Source organism: Solanum stenotomum, chromosome 7 (genome assembly GCF_019186545.1).
Source record: "Solanum stenotomum isolate F172 chromosome 7, ASM1918654v1, whole genome shotgun sequence".
NCBI classification, from domain to species: domain Eukaryota; kingdom Viridiplantae; phylum Streptophyta; class Magnoliopsida; order Solanales; family Solanaceae; genus Solanum; species Solanum stenotomum.
In genome coordinates this window covers 53,939,918-53,965,647 of record NC_064288.1, presented here as the reverse complement: position 1 = coordinate 53,965,647, position 25,730 = coordinate 53,939,918, and the positions used below count along the sequence as shown (strand labels likewise).

The 25,730-nt window shown below is 31.7% G+C and overlaps 3 protein-coding genes across 3 annotated transcripts; 2 read left to right on the top strand and 1 right to left on the bottom strand.

Moving 5' to 3' along the window:
• Positions 1-7,562: 7,562 nt before the first annotated feature.
• On the top strand, positions 7,563-8,637 carry LOC125870844 (putative phytosulfokines 6). The gene is made up of 3 exons (XM_049551387.1): positions 7,563-7,762; positions 7,871-7,947; positions 8,367-8,637. The coding sequence occupies exons 1-3, from the start codon at positions 7,663-7,665 to the stop codon at positions 8,475-8,477; spliced, it is 288 nt and encodes a 95-aa protein (XP_049407344.1). The 5' UTR covers positions 7,563-7,662; the 3' UTR covers positions 8,478-8,637.
• Positions 8,638-11,022: 2,385 nt separating this feature from the next.
• LOC125870423 (polyadenylation and cleavage factor homolog 4) lies at positions 11,023-19,393 on the bottom strand. Its single transcript, XM_049550857.1, has 7 exons — positions 18,719-19,393; positions 16,776-16,877; positions 16,143-16,397; positions 15,285-15,401; positions 14,775-15,179; positions 12,225-14,104; positions 11,023-11,536 (listed from the first exon to the last, which is right to left on the bottom strand). The coding sequence occupies exons 1-6, from the start codon at positions 19,109-19,111 to the stop codon at positions 12,236-12,238; spliced, it is 3,141 nt and encodes a 1,046-aa protein (XP_049406814.1). The 5' UTR covers positions 19,112-19,393; the 3' UTR covers positions 11,023-11,536; positions 12,225-12,235.
• A 3,657-nt stretch (positions 19,394-23,050) lies between these two features.
• LOC125870492 (heat stress transcription factor A-3) lies at positions 23,051-25,694 on the top strand. The gene is made up of 2 exons (XM_049550935.1): positions 23,051-23,791; positions 24,523-25,694. Exons 1-2 carry the CDS (start codon positions 23,339-23,341, stop codon positions 25,585-25,587), a joined length of 1,518 nt encoding a protein of 505 aa, XP_049406892.1. The 5' UTR covers positions 23,051-23,338; the 3' UTR covers positions 25,588-25,694.
• The last annotated feature ends 36 nt before the right edge of the window (positions 25,695-25,730 follow it).

Here is a 25,730-nt window from a genome sequence, read left to right as displayed (position 1 = left end):
GTAACTGACGATTTGATGACATTCAATTCATTAGAATCTATAGAAGTAGTAGCACTAAAAATATTTATTAAAAAACCTAAGTTATTTGCAAACTTGAAATAATAACCTAAAAAAATAGTGGTTAAATTATAATAATAATGTAAAAAAATATCTATATTTTAATTTCAGTGTATAAATAAGTTGAAATCATATCAATCTTTGTTATTCTGTTTAAATTCAATTTATGTCATTACTAAATGAATACATCCTAATAATATCAATATGATGAGAATTTATTACGATTTAATAAATTTTATGTAGATTATCAGACTAACGTAACCTTTATTGAAAATAATGAAAAGAATAATCTAGCTAACACATACGGAGTTTATTATATATTTTTTTGCATGTGTAAATTCAAAAAAATTATATCCATCATGCTCTATTTTTTATTTTTTATGCTATGGTTATATGTGAAGGTACTAATAATTCCTAATTTCCACGCGTAGTCGTGTTGATACTTTATTGTAAAATTCTTTTCTTGACAAATGAAACACTTCCAAGCAAATAATTACAATATTTTAACAACCAACCCACTAAAAAAGAATATTTGCAGTCAAATCTTTGTAGAGTAATAATTAATTTACCAATTTGAGACTTCCCTGTATATTCCCTAAAAAGAGAAAAATCCCTGATAGAAATATATTGTTGCGTTTCTTTTTATTTGTCATAGTTTTCTTTTTGATATAGTTAAATAATAAATGTTTTATATAGATGACGATTAGATTAATTAATATTGTAAGATGTATTTTTTTAATCATATTGATATGAAAAAAATTTTACAATTTATTATATTTTTTTATAATTTTTAAATATCTAAATTTTTATTTAAAATATCAAATTAATTTAATCTAATTTAACTTTAAAAGTAAGTCAAATTGACTCTCTAAAAGCGCATTGTACCAATTGAAAAGGAAAGAGTAAAGTATAATCACTTTCATACTTTGTTTTCTAGGTTAACTATTGTATGATATGAAAACTTACACATTTTTTCAAGTCAACTTAATTTGATTAGCAAAAATATTAGTATTTATATATGTGGCAGAGTTACTCTTATACAAGGTGCATCGATTACATTATAACTTTTAGCGTCAATTATTTAACGACTAATTTAATTGTTGTTATATATGTTTATAGAGACAATTACTAGTGATAATTATATTTTAATATTATTTGTAAGTTGCTAAAATTATAACGATCTTAAATTTAATGACAATTAACTAACATCAATAAAGATTTTAATATTTATTAATATTACTTAATTATCGCTGCTAAAAATTATTTTTATCGAAGTACGTGTACATACTATATGTTATGTATAGTGCTGAGTCACAAACAAGATTGAATTGTACTGCATGAAAGGTCCACGCAACTCCCAGAATTAATGGAAAAGATTGAAACCAATTAAATATTTTAAATTACACAAGGATTATACAGTCAGTTTTTTTTTTAATAATAGTTTCGTTTTTTTAGACAATCTTTTATTAATAAAATATTATTACAAAAGAGTAGTTAATCCAGAAAGTTCTTACTATAGCTCAAAAAATTGTCAAAATGAGACAAGCTAAGGCGAATACAAATTAAATAATATTTAAATGACATAAGTTATACGTTTATTTGTCATAACTTAAATTTAATTGATAACGGTTTGATTTTTCTGTTATCGGTTCTTTAACAATTTGAGACTTTTTTTTTAATGAATTAGTATGTCTACAAATGGATAATCAATAAGTCATATTGATAAACTTTAAAATCGAATGAAACTGAACGATATACCTAAATAGCGATTTGACCACATCACTTACATTTTTATTTATATATAGATAGTTAAAATATTAAAATAAAATTAAAAAAAACACAACAACAAAACGATTGAATAAATAATGGAGGAGAAATATTAATATAATTTAAACATTTTTTTTAATTGTAAGGTGTACGCCGAATGTGCCTTACAAGGCACACGCCACCTTGTAAGGTGCATGTCAGGTTGCGCTTCCTATATACGATTTAGCGGCTTCTACCTTCCATCCAAATATTATCCTTTACAAAGGAACATGCATGTCAGGCTGCACTTTCTATATACGATTAACGGCTTCCACCTTTCATCTAAATATTGTCCTTTTGATGTATGAAACTATGATAAAGGAAAGATGCTAAAAGAGAATAAGATAGAGAACTAAAATCACATAATTTTTTTTTACATTTATCGGAAAAAAAATTGATAATAACATTATATATGATTTTTTTCCTGATATAATAATAAAAGTAAAACGTGTAGATGGATCGACTTATCGAGATACTATTTTAAAAAAAATAAATTAGAAGATAGAGTTCGTACGGCTCTTCTAAATTATTCATGGTCCAAATGTTGGACTTTTTGGCAAATACTTTTAAAATGTTTATATAGTTTGATCTTATCGATATACATTTACAGAATCAAGGATTTGATTGTGTTTTTTTTTTTGGGAAAACAAAACAATTAAAATGTATTTCTCGATATTACTACAATAGTAATATATTTTGTTTACAAACAGTAGTATATAATTAATAATATGCATAGGGTAGCTCTCCTCAGGAAAAGTCAAACTATGAGGGGGAGTTTAATTGGAAATAAATTATTTTGAGAAAAATTATTTTATTTTATATATGAGATAAATTATTTTATCACTAAAATATAAATGATGAAAAAAATAATTCAGTGAGACCTAGTATCTCCAATCAAAGATAGAATAAAATAATAATACATTTTTATTCTTAGAATTATTATAACTAAAACCTCAAACCAAATAACTCCCAAAAATTTACGCATTTTATGCACTTTAATAATGGACAAGTACTACAAATATTAACTTGGGACTGTCCCCCCCACACCCCCGCACCCCGCACCCCCACCCCCACCCCCACCACTATGACTTTTCTTTTCGTCTCAAATTATCTATTGCTTTTTAAAAAATTAATTGTATCAAAATATTTTATTTTGCATATTTTTATTTATTCATTATTTTTTAAAGGCATACAAAATTCAAATAAGATAAGTAAAAAAGAATGACAGAAGTATTTATCATTTTAAAATTTTAAAATAAAATTAATTATTTTTTTTCATTTCACTCTGATAATTACTATATTAATTATGAGGTGAATTGCGGATAAATCTTCACATATCAATAGAGGTAAAATAATTCTAAGCCTCTTTTTAAAGAGGTGTGAAAAGGATTAATCTTCAAATATCAATTGTCTGTTTATTCATATATATTTGTTTATTATAATTTAAATTTTAAAATGTTTCAATAATTAATTTTAAATTTATTCTTATAAGATTCATAACTTTTTTCTCTTAAAATATAATAATATATCCCTTCTTCAGAAATTTACTCTCCGTTACGATAAGTATGGTATTTATGCAAGGGAGTTTCTTATTATCACTTGATTGAACAGCCTTGCACATATCTTATCTCATTAAGCAGAAAATATATTTGCTATATATTTAATTTGTTATCAACACAAGTAAGGGCGAGGTCAATTAAAAATTTGGATATATAGAAGCTTAACTGAATTCAATAATTTCTGCTTAAATAATATATTTATATTAATAAATCATTATATTTAGAACCTAATTATTAATATTTGAAGCTAGCGTTCTAAATTTTTAAATTAATGTAGTTGAAATCTCAGCTTTGTCAATATAAGTATCCTATAACTTTTATACATCAAGAATAGTAATATTTTTGCTTCCACTGAATTTGGTCATGTTTTCTTTTTCTTTTTTCAGATTAATAATAAACACAAATTATAAAATTTCACTTGTTTTTATTTTTATAACAGTGAAGTGATTTGATTGTATAATTAATACAATGAATGGAACCTAAACGTGTGTTTTTGTTTTATTATGATTATTTGGCTAATTAATAGCATTCACACTTTATTGCTTACATATTTAATATTCTGGCATGCTAGTGGTTAGAAAGTCAGCAAGCATAATCTTTTTATATGAATCAAATTTTATGTACTCCTTCCGTCTCTTTGATCAAATTTTAACTTTGACACATTTATTAAAAAACAATGATTGATACAATGAGTTTATCATTTTATTCTTATTAATTGATAGAGTCTTAAACATATTTATTCACTATAATTTTCAAAGACATTAACTCAATGTTAATAAGTAGAGGATATAATGAAAAAAAAAATTGTTCTTCTTAATTTGACAAAAATGATACTAAATAGAAAGACAAATCAAATTAGAAAATATTTGACAAATAAATAGGGACAGGGAATATATACTTCTCTATATAGAGTTAAATAGTAAGAAAACAAAATAAAAAGACAAATCATATAAACCATGATTATCAATATCAGAAGTATATTTAACTTTGTAGTGGAATTAAAATAAATTATACGTCTACCTTAATGTGAAGTCAAAATTAAAGTTCTTATATTATTTTTTTTTGTTTTTTATATTCCACACACATGCATACAAATATTATATTATTTTTTTTTGAGTATATATAGTTAATTAATAGAAAAAAGAAATGTTAGAACTAGAGAATCTTTATGGAGGTTCTTTTTTAAAAAATATTTTCTTTATTAATTATGTAAAAAGACAATTTATTCGATAAAAATAGAAATAAATAAATTTTATATTGTAATAACTTATTGATATAACCAAACGATCCCTAGAGTAACAATATTGTATATGTGATGTGAACTATGTTGAAAGTGTCATTCTAAATAGGCCAAACACATATACAATCCCTCAAACTTGTTCTCATTTTTCATTTTGACACTCGAACTTAACCTTGTTCCATTTTAACCCTTAAACTCCATTTTTTTTGTACCATTTAAACACTTATACTTATTTTTATGATTTGTTTTTATTTATGTTCTTCAATTGCAATTTCTTATTTTGAAAAAAATAGACGTGTGCTTGTTAATTTTTGTAAAAAAATTAAACATTCGCGAACGAACATAAAAATTTTCAAACAATAATATTATTTTTTGATATTTCTCTGTATTTTTGCATGAAAATAAATTGACGAAAGTTCTTTGATTTTGTTTCTTAAACATTCAATTAAATTAAATAACACTACTTATTTATTTTTTCTTATCATCTAGGCTATCTAAATTTAACGCAAATACTCACTTTTAATTTTTAATATAATCAATACGAATAAAAAAACCCATCTTCAAAAAGACTCGACTGACTTTGTTAATAACACTACTAAAAAAAGAATTTTGTTCATTGCTAATAACACTACTAAACAATGTTAAAACTCGACTGACTTTGTTAGGTTGTCGTTGATTTTAAAGAAAGAAAACCAACACAATTTCATAGGTTATTTTTCACACAAAAATACGTAACACTCTTAAAAAGAAATTATTATTTTTAAAAAGAATTATTTTTTGTTAATTTTTAATTTTTTAACTAAAATTAACTGACACATGTCGATTTAAAATAAGAAGTTGCAATTGAAGAATATATATATAAAAATAAAGAAATTATAAAAATAATATTTCATGTTAAAATGGTATATAAAAAATGGAGTTTAAGAATTAAAATAAAGCAAGACTAAGATAAAATATCAAAATTAAAAATATGAACAAATTAGAGAGGCTGTATATGTGTTTAAAAAACAAATGAATATTGAACACAAAGTAGAAATCGATTTATTTTTTTAAATATCTTGTAGAGATGAATTGGGTTAGTTGAAAACAGCTGTTTGTCCAAAGTTTTGACTAGTTGACTTCCTTTCTGTAATTACTACAGTAAATATTTGACCTAACTAGTTTTTTTTTTTTTTTCTAATTATATGGTTTTTTTTTCTAGCAGAAAGACCCACAATATACTTTCTTTGTTTATGAAAAAACCATAATGATATGGACCATTGATAATGACAATCTGTAATTACTGTTTTCTATGACCTTGCAGTATGTTCACATGATTCTCTTTTACTATAAAACAATTTTGGTGCTGTTTGTTTGGGCCTTTCAAAATTTAGCACTTTTTTCGAAAGTATTTAATCAGAACACTTTTTTTAAAATGAAATCATAGTAGAAAAAAAAAACCTTTAATGTGAAAGTATTTCACACATGGAATATATGGAAAGAATAAGTTGCAAATCTTCTTATATGGTGTTGAATAATCCTAACTTATGATTCGAGATTTTTTTTTATATAACTATGCTAATGGATGGTATCAATTTATGTACAACTTGATTAATTTTATAAAATTGTAACAAAATTTAAAAACCTTATTTGTATTTATATAATTTTACTTATAATTAATCTATCTAGAACACAATTAGTTAAAATGAAAAAATATTTGTCTTTGACTTACTAGTTTACTATCGCTAGTATATGTACAAATAACTGATTACTAAAATTTAAAATGAAGAAAGAAATATTTTGTTTAATATATAATGCATGAAAAATTAAATTAGTCAAAGGTGCATATATATTTTAAAATTTCTATAAAATATAGGAAAAGGTGCACATAAATATAGTTATGGTCTTGTGGAACCAAAAATTATGATAAGAAGAACAAATGAAATATAATTTTTCGTCAAAGAAAATTTAATATGTTCTTCTTCTTTGCATGAGATTAGGCTATTGCATAAATATACGTGTCAAATTTTTACAGGTATATATTTAGATCGATGCATACATATAATATATAATATATGTGGTGTATCCAAAAGTTCATCAGGTACAATATTAGATAGCAACTAATAACTAATGAGAAAATGAGTGGTTTTAAGTTCTTTTCATTTCTTTTATTTTATTCACGTGACTTTTGGCTTTTTGCTTATGAATAATAAAATTAATTCATAAAAAATATAATTTAATTTGCTGAGATTTTTGTAATTTATTTATTAACTTAATGCAATTTATCTAAAAGTTGGTTGATGCAAATGAAATATGTATGTAGCTAAAATTAACTTATAAGAAAATATTATTAAATTTTTAAAAAAACAATTATATGATATACAATTTATATAATCATAATAAATAAATAAAAAATTTATTACGTACTAAAATAAACTATAATAGACAAAAGAAAAATGAACTTAATAAGAGTTGGACAAGTCATGTTACAACCCCTGATTGTTTTGATTTTTTTTAATTGAAGGTCGGGATATAGTAAATTGAACATTTATAAATAAAATATAAATTATAATCGTTGATCAATTAAGCTACTTAAATTTTCATATGATCCATGATTCGGTTCATTTTAATCACGATTTTGAACTTCTTACTATACTAACTCACTCAATAAATAAACTTTCATGTTTAACAACTTTCGACTTTTAACCTTGAAGTAAACAGAGTCAAAAGTTTATAATCATTCTATCTCCAATGTTATAATTGTAAATCACTTTATTCGTTTATTAACTCAATTTATTTTGATCTGTTCAAATTTAACTCAACCTGTTCATTCGATGATGACAGTAACTTTGACTAACAATATTTTGCTGGCATTCTCTTAAAATTCTTGCTATTTATACAACTCCCAACACCTCTATTCTTCTATCTCTCATCTCTCTCTTTTTTCTCTCTCTCATCATCACACAGAGACAATAAAAAGAAGAAATTTAAGCAAAAAAATAAATAAATCAAAGGCAAAAAATGGAGCAAAAAAATATTGTATTTCTTCTTTCTCTTATGGTTTTACTACTAATTTCCTACACAACTTCAGCTCGTTTATTGCCAACAATTAATTCTCAAGGTACTGATTTTTTATTTTATTTTATTTTATTTTTTAATTAATTTCTATAGAGCTTCAAAAATTAAATTATTGTTGAATGGTAATTAATTAATTATTATTTTTTCACAGAGAATAAGAAGATTGAATCTAATGGGATTATTAGTAATAATCCAATTTCCTCACAAGTACAAGAAGATTTCAATGATGTAAGTTCTTTCNCCCCCCCCCCCCCCCCCCTCTCTTTTATGTATGGTATATGAGCTTATCCGAAATCAATATGAGCAGTGAAAATTCATATAATCAATTTGAGATTTCACTTCTTACAAAAATAAAAAAATTGCTACTAGGAAAATTTTGTAATTAGTAAAAAAAAATTCGTTGGTAATACCATTTAGCGATGAATTAGTAAAATATTATGTTAGCTATGAATAATTAAGCAACAATTTCAATTTGTTTTGCTGTTTAGGCCTAGTTATATACATGTAACTTCTAACAATATAGAGTAATTCTTTTGTATTTTCTTTAATACACTTGTTATAATATTTTAGCTCCGACTCTAAAATTCATATATCCGACTCTAACTTGAATCAAATTATTTTTTTCTTTTTGGAATATTTTGGAACAGCTCATGGGAATAGAAGAATGTGAAGAAAAAGATGAAGTTTGTTTCAAGAGAAGAATGATTGCAGAGGCTCATTTGGATTATATTTATACTCAACACAAGCCAAAACATTGAACAAGTTTATATTAATATTTTTTTTTCTTAAGGATGATTAATTAGTAATGTTTTTTCTATACTTGAAAACCTTAAATTAGAGTACTACGTACTAAAAGAAACTTTAATTTATTAAAACTTGTATTTCAATGTATCATAAGATTGTAGTACTATGTTTTGTAGCCAAAAGTTTAATTTATTACTCTTTGAGTTGATCTCTATTTATTACTTTCTCCGCTTTATATTAGTTGTTTAATTTTTATTTTACACACTCCTTAAAAAGAATCATAAATGAGAAGAGTAATTTTATGAATGTACTTTTTTTTTTTGAAATTTTACAAACTTGTTTATCCTTTAAAAAGGAAAAAATTGTAAGGGTAAAATAGGAAAAAATTAATTAATTCTATCTTAATTTTATAAATTGACAAGTAATTTAGAATGATTATTTTTAATTACGTGAACAACTAATATGAAACGAAAGGGTACAACCTAAAGCTTATTAGCCGTCTCGAGTTTCAATCCATGAAAATGAAAATAATTATGAGAGGAGTCTAAGAGTAGGTCTTGCAATACACAAATCTAAATTTAATCAGACTTAACGAGGGTATCAGATACCGATGGAGAAAAAACAAAAAAGAAATTGTCGGTTATCCTATATGTTCCCTAGCAGCAATACTTTGAACTTATAACCCAACTTTTAAATCAATGTATCTTTAAATTATACTTTTGCACCGTCGATTTTGGTGATATATATATAAACTAGTCATTTTATTTTATTCAACTTATACAATGGGTTGTTGAGTATGAGTCCTATTTATTCGAGTTATTCTTGAAATTACATGGATTTAGTAATAAGTAGTGAACTTTTTAAAACCAATTTCTTGGAGGTATCCCATGTAAAATAGTTCGAAGTTAGGGTTAGTTTTTTTTTTCCAGAAGTGATGAGTCGATAACAAGGTGTCAAACAACTCCATCGCTAAAAGCTTTTGAAAGATTTTTAGTGTGCCTTTGATTCGTTGAGTGAGAAGCCCTTTCAAAACTTCTCTCTATATATTTTTTTAAAATTAACAAACCACAAAGGCTCAATTCCCGATATCCTTTTTATTTAGGGTGGATTAAGAAAAATACTACTCCCTCCGTTTCACAAAGAATGACATCCTTTCCTTTTTAGTCAGTTTCAAAAAGAATGACTTCTTTCCTTTTTTGGTAACATTTTACTTTTTGCTTTCCACGTGACATGTTTAAGACCACAAGATTAAGGGCAGTTTTGTACATTTGACATAACTTTAATTTATGACCACAAGATTCAAAAGTCTTCTTTATTTACTTAAACTCCGTGCCAAGTCAAACCAGGTCATTCTTTGTGAAACGGAGGGAGTACTTATTTTATTTTGTGAAAAGAAAGAGCATACTACTTCCGTTTATTTTTACTTGTCATTGTTTGATTTAGCACATCCATTTTAAAAACAATTATTGATATAGATATTTTATTAAACTATCCCTATTAAATGATGTTTTGTATTAAGTCTTGAAAAATGATTTGAAAAATAAGTATTTAATGATGAGGGGAAAACATGAAAAAAATAATTATTTTTTCTTGATATGTTAAACGTAACAAATAAAAATGAAAAATTATTTTAAAAATATATGACAAGTAAAAACGAACGGAGGGAGTAATTTGTTGATAAGGGGACAATAGCATGAGAAAAGGGGTCAATTTCAAATTCCAATTTAGAGAAAATTGGTAGACCCACAGTTGACCTTTAGCAGATTCCTTCAATTATTGCACCTTCGTCTGTTTTTTTACTTTAAAGTCCAAATGTACAATCATTCATTGGTATTAGTGTCTTGTCTTTTAACACAGCTGTATGATTGAACCATGCTTATTCAATAATACTACTACTATACTATGCATTTCACACATTTTGTAGAAAAAAATTAGTTTTAATTATTGAAAAAATAATAATTTGTAACTAATTTACCCTTGTAGTCAATGTCAATGGTTCAAGTGTTGAGTATAGGTAAAGTTTGTGTCCACGCCACCCTCCTTAGACTCAACTTGTGAAACTGCACTATGTATGTTGCGATGAAATGAGAAGTTCAAATTTAAATGTTTGGCAGTTTAAGTACAACATTTTTATGTTCATTAGGAGAATCAGGGAAGAAATGCTTGGATCAAGTGGATAACATGAAGAGAAGTAAAATTAATAAATCTAAAAATTTGGAACAAAAGAAGAAACTGCAGCTGGAAAATTGTGTAACATGAATTTGATCCCCCTTTTCTTTTCAAGAACATCAGAGGAAAAACTGTTATAGCAAAGCATATTCACATTCTTATGCTCAATTCTTGAAAACACTCCTGTCATATTCGCGTCATTTAATATGCAGTAAGAGAGTAAAATGAGGATTATGGTGTTGAGCACAAAAAAAATTCACAATGAACAATTCCACAGAAGTCTGTGTCTGTAAAGATCCTCATCAGCTTGAGCAGCAACTAATGTGAACGAACGTTCAGTCCACAGCTTCAAGAACCACCTACTTTCTACCAGAAGTAAAAACCAAGGACTCGCAAAAAAACATACAGGCAATGAAATTACATCCCAGTAAATGAAGAACTACTATCAAAATCTGGAAATATCCATTATCTAAAACCAACAATATGGTTGTGATGATAGCCCAAGTGTCCGAGAACTTAAAAGGGACAAAGTTGCTGAGGCTAGATAATTAGTAAAAGTTGTAAGCCCTTAGTGTTCTAACAAAGTGAATGCACACTCAGTAGCTTGCTTTGGCAAGTTTAAGTTGGATCTTGAACAGAATTGTAGCTGGATGATTTTTGTTCAATAGCATCAGTAACTGAAACTGAAAACGTCACTGAGGACAATGTAAGTGGACAGTAAGTATCAAATTGAGGAAGATGTGATGCGCAAACTGTTCTAGTATCTAGAATTTCCATTTCGTTGTCATTTCAAATAAAAGCATGGAAGAGGCTTACTAAGCAAGAAGATGTATAACCATTACAAGTAATTCAAAATGAACCTGGTTATCTTCGATTAACAGAACAAAAATCAAGCATCCAACACCTGAGAAATGAAACCATGGACAATATGATACAATACAAGTCAGCGGTGGCTACTACTGAAATAAAGGAACTGCAAAGAACGTATAAATACCAACATACAAACTAGCAAGAATGGCAAGATTAAAATGTTCGAGCACGTACGCAAGTCCAAAGGAGGATCAAAAAGAATAATGCATCTCTAAATTGCATTTCAAAACTTAAGCTTCCTCCATTTTATTGCCAGTCCAAAAGTTTCAACTAACAATTTTCACGGGCAGCATAACTTGTCTAACCATTTTATTGGCAGCCCAAAATCAATTTGAATTCAAAGCACTTCAAAAATTTAAGAACTATAGAAAGTGCTCTCTTCTGAAAAGCATTTAATTCTCAAGAGCAACGCACTCCAAAACGGGGATGTCAGACAATTAGATCCATATTTTACTCAAGGTGCCAACAAGTAACTTGTATTCAGTTTTCAGACACTTGAAGGATCAAAATCAGCTAAACATATATTTTGGGGAATAATTTAAATGAAAAATACCACATATTTGTTTTTCATTAAGAATCGATGGAAGATTCTTATCTATGAAAACAGATGCCACCCATTTACCAGCAGCACTAACAAACCACATGAAAAGGCTTCTTTCATAATTAGTATCTAGTGAAGTATTTAAAATATCTAAAATCAACTTTAACATCATATCACTTACCAATTTATATCCTAGGCAAGCCCCAACTCTTGACAAGAACTTTCTGAAATACAGCTCTTGTGGACTATCGGACCCTGACAATAACTTTCACTTGGAATACTCATGTAAACAGCATCTTTGAACATCCATTCGTCACTTTCTTCATTGTAGAAGTCTTCAAAAAACTCACCACACAAAACACACACACATTGACATTCATCTGCAGGAACCATGGTCTCAGCACATTCTGATGTCTCACTAGAACCTCCAGCTGGCCCTTTGGATTTATCACCACAAGGGAGGCCACCAAATGCAGCAATCCATTCCCCAGAATTTAAATACCACTTTCTTGAATTATTCAACAGTTTGACATCTGGATTTCTCAATGAGTGCCACTCCAAGTGTCTATCAAGTTTCTCTTGGAGTTTTAGTCCAAAACCGCATATTCCACACTGATGTGGAACGTCATCAAGAAGGTCACTGATCACAGCAGGATGGGAATTCCGAATCACATCTGGCTTAAATACAAGCCCAATGAGACTTTTTGCATCTTCTTTCGTGGACTGAAGTAAGACCTCAGGAGTTTTAGCAGAAGGTTTTGAGTGAGAAAGTTCATCCTTAGGAGCTGAAGAAGGAACAGATGAAGATATTGGAGCAGATAAAGCAGGAGTTGAAATGGAGCTTGCAGGTGGAATAAGGTTCTGAGTTTGAGGAGGTGTATCCGAAGGAGTATAAATAGGTGGGTCTTTCTTTGATGCAGATATTAACCCCTTCGCCACCAATGTACTCAAAATACTTGAAAGAGGACTGGAAGCAGTATTTAGTGCATTCGGCATCTGCAATGATGCACTCCCTACAAGAGTTCGAGGTAGACCAGGTGGCAATGGTGGCTGTTCTACATTTCTCTGGGAATAATTTGGAGGATTTGAAGCATTTCTGTCCATCGATAGACTAGTGACGGAGGCCGGTGGGATCCTAGGCCCAGATGCGGAAAACTGGGAGGGATGAGGCAGTGCACTGGCTTGGGATGACAGAGCACCCTTATCAAGAGAACTCGATGTAGTACCAGAACTTGATTTATTACCAATGACTCCACTCTTCAAAACAGCAGCCAACAAACTGCTAGTGCTAGAGGGATCAGGAAAACCTGAAATCTGAGGAGCTGTTGAATTCTTGGTTTGACCAGTATATTCAGATTCCAGGCTTTCCCGCTGAACCTTATGTCTCAACTGATGAGAAGAAGACAAGGCAGACGAATTCTGCAAACTTGGAGGCTGTTGTCTTTGTGAATTAACTGAAACGGTATTCCGAGATGGCATTGCCAGAGATTCCTGGGCAAACTGGTTACGGGGATCTAGATTTGACCTCCTTGAGATTTGGGATAGTCTTGGATCAGAACGAGAACTGGTCTGCATCTGGTACTGCTCACCGGGACTATTAATTACTTGATTAGTGTTGCTTGTTATAAGCGATGGGGATGGAGAACGCTGATGCATTGGTGACTGAGCAGAGGGAGAGGCAGCTCTGAGAGTCTCTCCCTGTTGCACTATGGATCCCCTGGATTCCAGAGTTGCATTCATCGGCCCAATATTTGGCGTTCCAACATGGACTGAACCTGTCTGTAACTTGTAAGATGCCCTACTTACTGAATTTGCAGCTTTTGACAACCCGCTGAAAGAAGTTTGATAGCCTTCTGGATGAACTGGAGCACCTTGAACAGAAGCTGAATGCCTAGTTCCATCTAAAGCATGTGATTCCCTGGACCACATTGCTGACATTTGATTCCCAAAAGAAGCTGGCCCTCTCTCTTCGGCAGAAAGAGAATCAGCTGAGGCTTCACTATCAGCCCTTAACCCGACCTCCCTTGTGCTTTGTGGTCTCCGTAATTGATTTTCTAAGTCCTGCAGATTCAGGAAAATAACAAGGTTGGTCTGTCAAAAACAGCATGGACATTTTACACAACAAAAAAGTAGCTACTAGAAGAAATTACGAAACTAGCTCAATTAACAAGAGCCAAAAACGTTTAAGAATCATCAATTTAACAAACTAGTTTAAGCATATTAGTAAGTAACCTATTCTTTCTAAGAAATGACTTTTGCAGTACTTAAGACATCTTAAAGCAAGCTCATAGTTACAATGATAAATAGAATAGATCGGTTCGATAGACAAAGTTGCCAAAGGGGATCTCAGATGTCAAGAAAAAGGTTATATAGAGAGAGAGTAGCAGCTAAAAGCGGGAGAATATGCTGATCCATGTTGAAGGGCTAGAAGTTGGTGCACAAATAGTAATTTCTATCAAAAGCAAAAAGTGTGCTTGATGAGCAGTAAGCCTGCTGGTTTCATGAGAATTTTAACAAGCATTAGAAACAAAAAATTTAGATTGCAAGAAAATGATTAGAAAAAAAGTTAATGGGTTAGACACTATTAACTTTAAGGAGATTATTACTGCATTTTCTTATTAAGGTGGATTATCTGTCCAGAACTAGAACTACAGTGGGCAAAGCGCATGTAATTCTTTTAGAAACGAATCCAGTACTAATATGAATAAATATTTGTTAAGCATTCTCTTACAGATTTATCTGAATCCTCAGATGCCCACCGGTCTTTAGCTGCATTATTTACATCATCCCACATGTACTCCTCTTCCTCAGAATTCTTCCAGCTCCTATCCGTTAAAGTACTGGTTCTATTTGGTAAGGACGGTATCAGTTGTGGATGTGCATCAGAGGTTGCAGATTTTTGGGGTATACTTTGGAAACCATGCTTAATGTCCAAGCCGCTTCTTTGGCTCAATATTTTACCAGTCCCGGAATCATACCAAGGTTTATCGAACCCCTGTTCTTTAAATCTTTCGCCTCCTCTTCCTACTCCAAAGGCAGCACCTCTTGATAGATCAGAAACATAATCCGAATCTCCATATGCTGCACTGATAGTTTTCTCAGGAACATGCTCATTCAACTTTTCTTTCTGAGCACGCTACAATATTGCAATATTAAATGGCTTAGATTCCTTAACTTAATAAAAGTTCAAGCATGCATATCTGCAGACATTCAATAGTTAAAACATATTCCATATCACTACCTTAATGGAGGGATCAATCCATGATCTTCCAGAACTAACACTGGTCGTTCTCTCTGGTCTCTCCGCATCCTCATTTACATTAGGAGTACTGCTGATGTCACTAACTGCTCCTTTTGCCTTCATTATAACAAAGAACATTGATAAACATAAAGAGTATTTTGCAGGAAAGATGTGTTTTACAATGAACAAAACAGTGTCTCTTAACAGTTAAAGTTTTAGATGAGGTGGTTCACATAACCAAATACAGGTCTAAGTTCGACATTCAAGTTCCCACCACCACCCATCAACAAAATATTTCCACAAATTGACCCAAGAAAACAAAATTCAAGACCAAATGTGTGTGTGGGGGGGGGGGGGGGGTGTTGGGGTAGCGCTATAACTAAAAATATTGATCAAGAATAATTGAAAAATATAAGTGTTCCTTCTCTGAAACATGTTTTTAGATGAAGCAGTAAGAAGTTCACGTTAGTTCAAGAGAAGGATTTCGGAAACCCAAGGCACTAACACTAATTCCTGAGAACCAGTTGACATGGCAGGTTGTGTCTTAACCCATTACATTGAGAATTCACCCATTACTGAGAAGTCTCTGATAGAGAGACCATTCAGGTTTTGTAGTATCCCCTAACCATGGCTAAGTTTAAAACGAAGGGCAGTATTGTATGTGTTTTGTATTAAGGGAACAACAATGCTTAAACCTCCAGCTATCAAAATCTCATTCAACAGCAGAGCAAGAACTGGGATAAACTCAGTATTTGAGATGATGAAAAGTTAGGGAAATGTGACTTAGTAGCAGCACCACATAACGTGCTCAAGAAAATGTTTTTCAAGGAGAGCACCATAATGGCTACTCTCACTTACCTTGGTTGATTGCTGTAGGCGTTGCCGTGCCTCCAGATATTTTGGATTTACATGAATGCTATGTGCAGGTCGTTGAGCCTGTGGATCAGGCCTAGATGTCCCTGATGATGAGCCATTGACACCGGTAGTAAATCCGAGCTCCTTCTCAATTAATTGCAGTTGTTGAGGGGGGAATACTCCTTTCCAAGTTCCAAAAAGATGCCGCATCCCAGGATGTACTGAAGGTTCAACCTGTCTATAAGCTTTGCAGAAAACCTAAAACACACGAAAAAATGATGATCAAGTATGTATTAGCTTGCAGTAATGCAGCTATCTCCCTAAACTAGAAACATCAACCCAACTACAATTAATTACTCAAGGTAAGATATGATTCATAGTACTCGACATCATCATCCACTCAGATGGATGTCACATTCACAGGACACAGGAAAAACTGAGAAGAGTTCGTTACAGAGTTTTTTTCCAGGTAAAATGAGAAGATTTCATCAAAATGAATGGCAATGGTAACAACAGCTGAGCAAAGTATGTTACAGAGTTTCTTTTTCCTTTAGAAAAAAGTTAACAGATGAGAAAATGCAACGGTTGCAAGAATCATGATCACAACAAACTACTACATATAGATCCAAATCTGACCTCAGGTAGCCTGGTGGCAAAATACTTAATATAATCCCGCCCGATGTTCTTCACAATACTGTCCAAAAGATATAGAGATGGCAATTTTTGCTCAGTAGGAACCTGCGAATGATTTCCAGCTATATTAAAATGAGTTTGTAAAATCCTTTGGCACTGACTGATGCAAACTGTATGCCAAGGGGACAAAGCAAAAAAAACGAAATTCCTAACGGGAAAAGAAATAAGAGACAGAAACATTACTCAAAGCAGCAAAGCAAAGACTACAAGCACCATTATATCCGACATCTTTGCAAACCATGATAGGACATGCAATACAGCTCTGGAGTACTTACTTAAATATTCAGCAGACAAACTGAATAGGAAACTGGGCCGTAGAAGTATCAACATAGAAATCATCTTTGGCAAAGCTAGAGAACAATTTCAAAATAGAATAAACCAGTTAAGGGAAGGGAGCTGTTAACATGGGAAGACCAAATCTGCCTGCAGCTCTGCACTGCACTCACTCATTTCACCTTCTCTTTATACAAGCAAAATTTATTCAACAAAATCTAGACAGAAATTTAGTTATACCTGTATCACATCAATTGATATCATAAAAACAAATATAACCATGGACATCCTTCATTTTAGCACAGCAAAATTATATATTGTACAGATAACAAAACCACTCGGATTGAGGGATGGAAGACTTTCAAAGAGATGTCTTTCCTTTATCCATTTAAACAAAAGCATCTGCAACTTCAATCAGAATTTAATTTGGACTTAAAAAATGTTTCCGGTATGAATATCACAATTTACATAACATACAGTGAATGTGATTCTTTCTGTATCAAAGACAACATACACGGTGTAATCCCACAAGTGGAGTCTGGATGATTCTTTCTCTATCATTTTGGAATTAATCGCAATTTGTTAATGTGAATCACAGGCATCCACTGGTTAAAGAAGCACAATCCAGACAAGTTACTTGAATCAAGAATTGCCAGACCTTCAATGTCTGATCCAAAAGCAAAGGCTCAAGATCAGTATATCCTAACTTTCAAAAATTGTGAAACTGCAGGAAGCAAGATTCTGTATAACAGCATGTCTTGAAGACATGTCTTTTTTTTTTTCCGAAAAGGATTGAACTTGACATTTCTTGCATACTAAATTTTGCAGAGAATACAACTAAATAACAGGATACATCCTTCATCTGACAACAAATGCTAAATACTGAACCTCGATGATGCTGAGTATCTGATTTATGCCAAAGACGTGAGCCCGACAAATCATAAGTATATGTAAGGTGCATGTTAATAAACTGCCTAGCAATAAAGGAATTGGATCATCCCTTCACCATTAAAGTTATAGCATAATCGGTGTTGGCCTTTTGGGAACCTAAAAGGAAATGTGAAATGAGTCTGTATTGACCAGACATTAACCAGTCACATATAGCAACTGCACGAATCATTTTTTAATTAAAGAAATATGATACTTTTGAGATACATCCAGGAGAAAAGCTTAGAAATTGGAAATACAAGTACTTTTTTTTCCCCAACGGCTCACATATAATCATTCTCATCAATGCTGTGGAAAAACTGTGACTGCACTTTGGAATTGAATCACAATGCTATTCGGATAACTTTAAATGGAAAATTCTACCAGCTAAAGTTATAATCATGACATCTCCATCACCATAGCAAAGCAACTATATAATTTCATAAAGAGACCAAATTTGTTCCAAATCCACCAACTTTATCACTAACCAAGAAATCATTTACAGAATCTTTACTCTATTTTCAGCTACAACACTCATATTACACCAGCTGCACTAATCTAAAAAATTATAAATCTAACTTTACCTTCTTTATCAGATTTCACTTCTGTACAACAAGTAATAAAACACACTAAATTAAACAAAATCAACAACATTGACACAGTAGCATTTAAAACCGGAATATCACCTCAATAATGTTGTTGCAGATAGTAGCAGCAATTGCCTTGGCAGCTTGCAAATTCTCACCAGCAATAATAGTCAAGTTTGTAATTATCGGCTTCGAATTAAATGTCAGTTCAGCTAAAGCCGTCTTATACTGACTCACTAGCTCCTGATGCTGTGTCTGCTGCTGCTGCTGCTGTTGTTGTTGAAAAGACCCGCGAATCGAATCACTGTTTTCCGAGTCTCCCCCTCTATCACTAGCTCGAATCCTCGAATTCCCAGCTCCCCGTTGAGGAATAAAGCTCCTCCCATTAGAACCTCGCTCAGTTCCAATTGGGGCTTCGATTAATCTTGGTTTCTTAGGTCCTGGCTCCAATCTTGATCTATCAAATGGTCTACGAGAACCCTCCATTTCCATCACTTTATCCAAACAATCATCAAAAAAGAAGAGGAAAAAAAAAACTAACCCTAAATTCGAACTATTTTACATCGGTTACATCCAAAATTGCTAAAAAATAACGCAAAATCAAAACAAACAACAAAATCACTACTTATTACTAATTCCATGTAAATTTCAAGAACAACTCGAATCAATGGGACTAAATCTGATCTTTACCGATATAAACTGAAAGTTGTGAGCTTCAATTGGGGATTTTTCAGCTGTAAATTGGAATGGGAGATAGGGTTTTTGATTGATTTGGGAAAAGTGTAGCTCATATATATATGGGTCGGGGCAAAAATTCGTTAATAAGGAGGATAGAGAAGAGAGAAAGGGGTAGATATATGGGCCTTGTTGGAGCCCATGAGGTTAGTTGGGCTGTTTTTCTTGGATGTTTGTGAAGCCCAAGGTTAACAAATAGTCGATGTACACGACCCGTCAAGTTCGAACTAACATAGGTGAATCGGACCAACACCTATCAACCACCAATAAAAAATCGCTTTGGTTACGCAGTTTGATTAGCAGGTAGATCGCCTTCCTATATTTGCAGGCCGGTAGGCCATACCCTAAAGAGGTCGAGGGTTGACATGACGCACGCGTAAAACAATTCATTTCATGTAACTACTTGTGAGCAATTTTTTTATTTCTTATTTTAGCTTTGTAATTATAATTTGAATTGCCTAGACAATTGGTTATATCGTATGCACTTTAGCTTAATTAACTTCGATTGTGATAAATATCATGAGATTATTAGTTATAAGTCAAAGATTGTCACATGTATTATAAATGTACAACTTTGTCCATGATAAAAAATCAAATGATGAAAAAATGAGTTTCAATAAAGTTTTGGGCAACAAGTTAACGTATAATTATGCGGAAGTTGAAGTTATGACGGATTTATTGTCATAACAAATGAAGGTCTTTTGTGTTATTTTGAATCAATATAAAGATTGAAAATTTTCGTATGTATCATTATGTTCATTTCAGGTCCGCATCAAAAAATAATCTATGTCCAAATATTAAAAAGCTCAATAAATCAATTGAGTCAAGCGAGACATTAGTTACCTCATAGCGGACTAGCATCGAACAAAATTTCAACATAGCAACATCACCCCTTGCTATAGATCCCATCCACAGTCACCCTTCCCTTTAACCCTTACCCCTACCCCTCCCCAAAACCCATACCCTACTCGTATTTCCGTTGATCTTCATAATCTTATTTTAAATATATAATTATTTTTAGGATAAAAAATATAAGAAACTGAGTAATATTTATTTAACAGTTTAGGGATGACATTTAGGATGAGATAGGGTAGACCAAGCCTTAATCCGTAAAGATTTTGATTCATATTATTCTGTCCTATTAAAAAAATTGTTTTGTCCTGTCCTACTCAGTTTGTTTAGTCTCTTTTTTTTTTTTTTACATTTTTTTATTTGTCTAGTTTAAAATATTATATGAATACACCATTTTATGATATATCAATTCAGACTTGACAAGCATTAGGGATGACTCAGAAGATTTGCCTTGAAATTTTTATATTGAAGGTCTCAAGTAAAAACTTTCTTTTCTACAATAGTAGGGTTGGGGGCTCTTAAATCGAGTTCGTCACACAAAACTTATCTAGTATAATTTATCTCTTCTATATGATTTACGAGTTATTATACATTAGTGAAATTTATCTTGTGCAGTAACATTATATTATAATAACTCAAAAAATCATTATACAAATAACAACATATATAAATAAAGGAGAAGAAGAACTTACAGACACCTTTAATACAACAACATCAAAATAAAATCAAATCAAAATAGAGTATCTTGAATGATGAACAAAATTTAAGATTAGGGGAGAGAGAATTGATCTCTAGAGCGGATTTTAGAGTCTGACGATATAAATAATGAAGAAAAATGTGTGTATATACATAACATATATAGGAATTTGTAAATTTGAAAGTAAATAATAAAATTACAAATTTGTCTTTATCTTTCCTTCCCAAATTTCTAAATAAGGGTAATTTGATATATGTATTTTAAAAAAATTTTAACTTTGAACATCAAAGTAATGGACGTGAAATAGAATTTTTTAAAATAAAATATTAATAAGACGACTACAATTGCTTTTATGATATGACTATTAAACTCGACAAATGGTACAATTACGATAAAGAACTGATATAAATACTTTGTTAAAAATTTAAATGTGGATTGAATCATTCACGTGAATAGTGTGGTGGCATTACCAAATTTGGAAACAAACAAGGCGAGAAGACTATGTATCATGACATGAGCACTGAATAACGCCGATAGTGAACATAATGACACGTTGGCAAGTTCTAAGGTCGGATCCAATGTGAGCAAGTCAAGGTGAACTAATGTCAGGACAAAGCTAAACAAAAAAAAGTTAATGAATGATACAAATTAAACAAGAGTTTGCCAAATTTGTGTACAACATAGGTCCGCGGTGGCGTGAATTTTGGCAACACATGAGACAATTTCTTTCATGTAACCAGGGGCGATTTTAAGCTTAAAAAATGGGTCACCTGAACCCGTNACATGATGACACGTTGGCAAGTTCTAAGGTCGGATCCAATGTGAGCAAGTCAAGGTGAACTAATGTCAAGACAAAGCTAAATAAAAAAAAGTTAATGAACGATACAAATTAAACAAGAGTTAGCCAAATTTGTGTACAACATAGGTCCGTGGTGGCGTGAATTTTGGCAACACATGCCGCACACATGAGACAATTTATTTCATGTAACTACTTGTGAGTAAATTTTTTATTTCTCATTTTAACTTTGTAATTCGAATTTGAATTGTCTAGATAGTTGATTATATACTGTGCATTTTAATTTTAATTCATCTTGATTGAGATAAATATCGTTAAACTCTTAATTGTAAGTCAAATACTGTCACATGTGACATGTATCATAAATGTGCAACTTTGGCCATGATAAAAAATCAAAGGGTAAAAAAATGTGAGAGTTTCAATAAAGTGTTGGGGGTGACAGTCGACTTATGATTGTGCCAAAGTTGAAATTGAAATTTTGACAAATTTTATTTAAGTACATAAAAAAAATCACGTTATTTTGAATCAATATGAAAAATTAAATTTTTTCATGTGTATCATTGTATTCATTTGAGTTCCACATAAAAAAAATAATCTAAATCCAAATATTAAGCAATATTGATAAACAACTAAACAAGTCAAGTCAAGTGAAACATTAATTGCCTTATAATAAGCTAACCTCGGACATAATTTCAACATAGCAAAATTACCCTATAACCACACTCACACAGTCCTCCATCCTTTACACCCTACCCTTGACCACTATCTACATAATTTTAGGATAATATTTTTTATTTGTATATAAAATATAATAAGCTAAATAAAAAATATATATATTCTTGAAAAACAACACAAGAGATTGTTTGATATGGAGATGGAAGAAGAAATAAAGTTATCTAAAAAAATTAAAAAAAAATCTTGAGGTAAATTATTTCATTATATACCATAAACTAACTAATCAATTATTATACTATAAGGACTCTCAAAATTAACTAGCATATGATAATAATTTTATATTTTTTTCGAAATTATTATCCCTCTTATGTTGTACCTACTAAAAGTGGCCATTTTTGTCAATTACTCTTTAAAAAAATCCCCAACAAATATTTTACTTAATGCAGAAGACAGACAGTGGCACCCCACAAACTCCATTAATAAAATCTTCTTCTATTCAATATCTCCATTTCCATTGGACCAACTCACCACCATTGTTGAATTCAATTACTTAATTCTTAAACTTTGTCTCCAAAAAATCTTCACAAAAATATCTGCTTTCTGTGTATAAATGGACCCCATTTGTTCTTCTTCCTCCTCCACAACATTTAAATCCCGAGAAACGACCTGCTTGTTTCCTCATAAATCTTTTTCATTTTCCAGAAAACCATACAAGAATCAAAAAAAAATAAAATTAAAAAAATTAAAATGGAGCTTCAAGAGAAAAACTCCACCGACTTTACACAGTTGTTTTCAGGAGATATTTCTTGGTTTGTATGTCGGCGTTACCTATATAAACCTCCCTTAAACCCCCTTTTACCGACTTATTATCAAACACCCTTTTCGAAATTTTCAATCTTTTGATCCAAAAAAACTATAAAGTTTCAATCTTTGATCCATAAAACCACAAATCTCTCTGTATCATATGAACCCATTTGATAAAAAACAAGAATCTGATACTAATACAAAAAACCCCTTTTTGACTGAAATGGACTCTGAATTTGCTGCGTTTTCACCAATTTCACTCCCTTTTGCTGACCCATCTTCTCCTTTTATCAATTTTGGATCTTTTGCTACTCCTTTGAGCCAACACCCAGTTGGAGAAGGAGAAGGAGAAGGAGGAGAAATTGAACAGCCAGCTGAGGAAGGATTGGGTGTGCCGCACCCTATGGAGTGTTTACATGGGATACAAATTCCGCCATTTTTGTCAAAGACTTTTGATTTGGTTGAGGACCCTTTATTGGATTCGATTATTTCTTGGGGTAGAAATGGAGAAAGCTTTGTAGTTTGGGATCCAGCGGAGTTTTCAAGATTGGTTCTTCCTAGGAATTTCAAGCACAGCAATTTCTCCAGCTTTGTTCGACAGCTTAATACATACGTGGGTATTAATTTTAGCACACTGGCCGATTTTTTTGGGCTGTGTTAAATCTCTAGTTCTCTAACTCTTGTCTCTCTCTTTTTTTGTGATTTTTTTTTCTTGTATGTAATTTCTGTTGTAGATTTTCATGTATCTTTATCCCCCCCCTCATTTTTCTGTAGTTTGTTTGCTCTTATCTTGTTGATGTACTGTAAAAATGATGTTTTAGGATGTAAATGTAAATAGATTTTTCGCGTTGTAAACAGTATAGGCTCCTGCGATTGTAAATGAACATTAGAGAACTGCTTTTTCTTCTTGATAGTTCAATGTTTTTGGTACCTTGTGTAAATGATGTCATTGAGATCTTTAGTGGATATTAAAGTGGTTGGTTCTTAAGGAAAATGATTAAGAGGTGCGCTGTTCGTGATTTGGGCTTGTAGATAAAGCTCCCTGCATTGATGCATCTGCTGAGTTTGGGAGGTTCATCTAATGCTGCAGGTAGAATTCTAAGGTTCTGATTAAACAGAGTGTTTAAGCTTTGTAGTTTATATATGGTCTTACTTCAAAAGATCTACTAATTGTGTATTTATAGTGTAATGCAGCTCCTGGAACTCATGAAAATTTGACAGTTAGCATCTGGCTTTATGTAAAAATTTCATTTTGTTATATGAATAATGATTTATTCTCATGTTGTTGGTCTGATAGTTTCTACAATTTTTGTTTCTGATTTACTTTTGGGCAACTTTATTCAGGGATTTCGCAAAATCGATGCTGACAGGTGGGAGTTTGCGAATGAAGGGTTCTTGAGAGGGAAGAGGCATTTGTTGAAGAATATACAGAGGCGAAAGTCACATCAGGCTGGAAGTTCTTCTGGATCATCTGCTGAAGCAGGGAAAGGTACTATGGATGAGATAGAGAAACTCAGGAATGAGAAGAGTTTGATGATGCAGGAAGTTGTTGAGTTGCAGCAGCAGCAGCGTGGGACGGTTCAACAAATGGAATCTGTTAATGAAAAGCTTCAGGCTGCAGAACAAAGACAGAAGCAGATGGTTTCATTCTTGGCCAAGGTGCTTCAGAATCCCGCATTCTTGGCTCGTGTTCGGCAGATGAAGGAGCAAGGAGAAATTACTTGTCCAAGAACAATGAGGAAATTTGTTAAACATCAGCCACATGGTCCGGATGGAGTGGGGTCGTCTTCCATGGAAGGGCAGATAGTCAAGGTCAGGTCTGACTTTCAAGACCTTGCGGCATGGTTTGAGAACCCAGATTTCAATCCAGTTGTGGATCAACAACTCCCAGAAACTGGTTTAGGAGTGGAAGCCATGCCTTTTGAAGGTGGTACTGTTGCATCTGAGGGACTGACAGTAGCAAATGAACTTTTTAATTGTTCAGATCGGGAAATAGGAGGAGCTTCATTCTTTAACCCCGAAGGCTCTCATTTCAAAGGGAAGAATGTAGCTAGTCCTCAATTAGAAGTTGTGCCTGAGTACTTTGCCTCTTTTCCAGAGGAGATGGGGAAGGAGAAAAACATTTCAGGATTTTCCTCACCAGCTATTGGAAGTATGGTGAAAGACGAGGAACTTTGGAGTATGGGTTTTGAAGCCAGTGCTGGCATGCCAAGTGCTGGCGCCGAGTTATGGGATAGTTGTAGCAACTATGTCCCAGACTTCGGTATTAGCTCTGGTTTGTCAGATTTGTGGGATATAGATCCCTTGCAGGCAGCTGGAAGTTCTGGGGTTGATAAGTGGCCAGCTGATGGGTCTCCTTTTGGTCAGTCTGAAAGCCATGCCAATCAGCCCAAGAATGATAGTTTTTAGGAAAGAGTACCCTTGGGCCTTCAGTGTGCCATTGGGATACTAGCCATCATTTAGTTGATGGGACATAATATTGAATGAGTGATTATAAATATTTTAGTTGATAATTACTTTCGACTGATTCTTTTCTTCTATTCCCCTCTCCT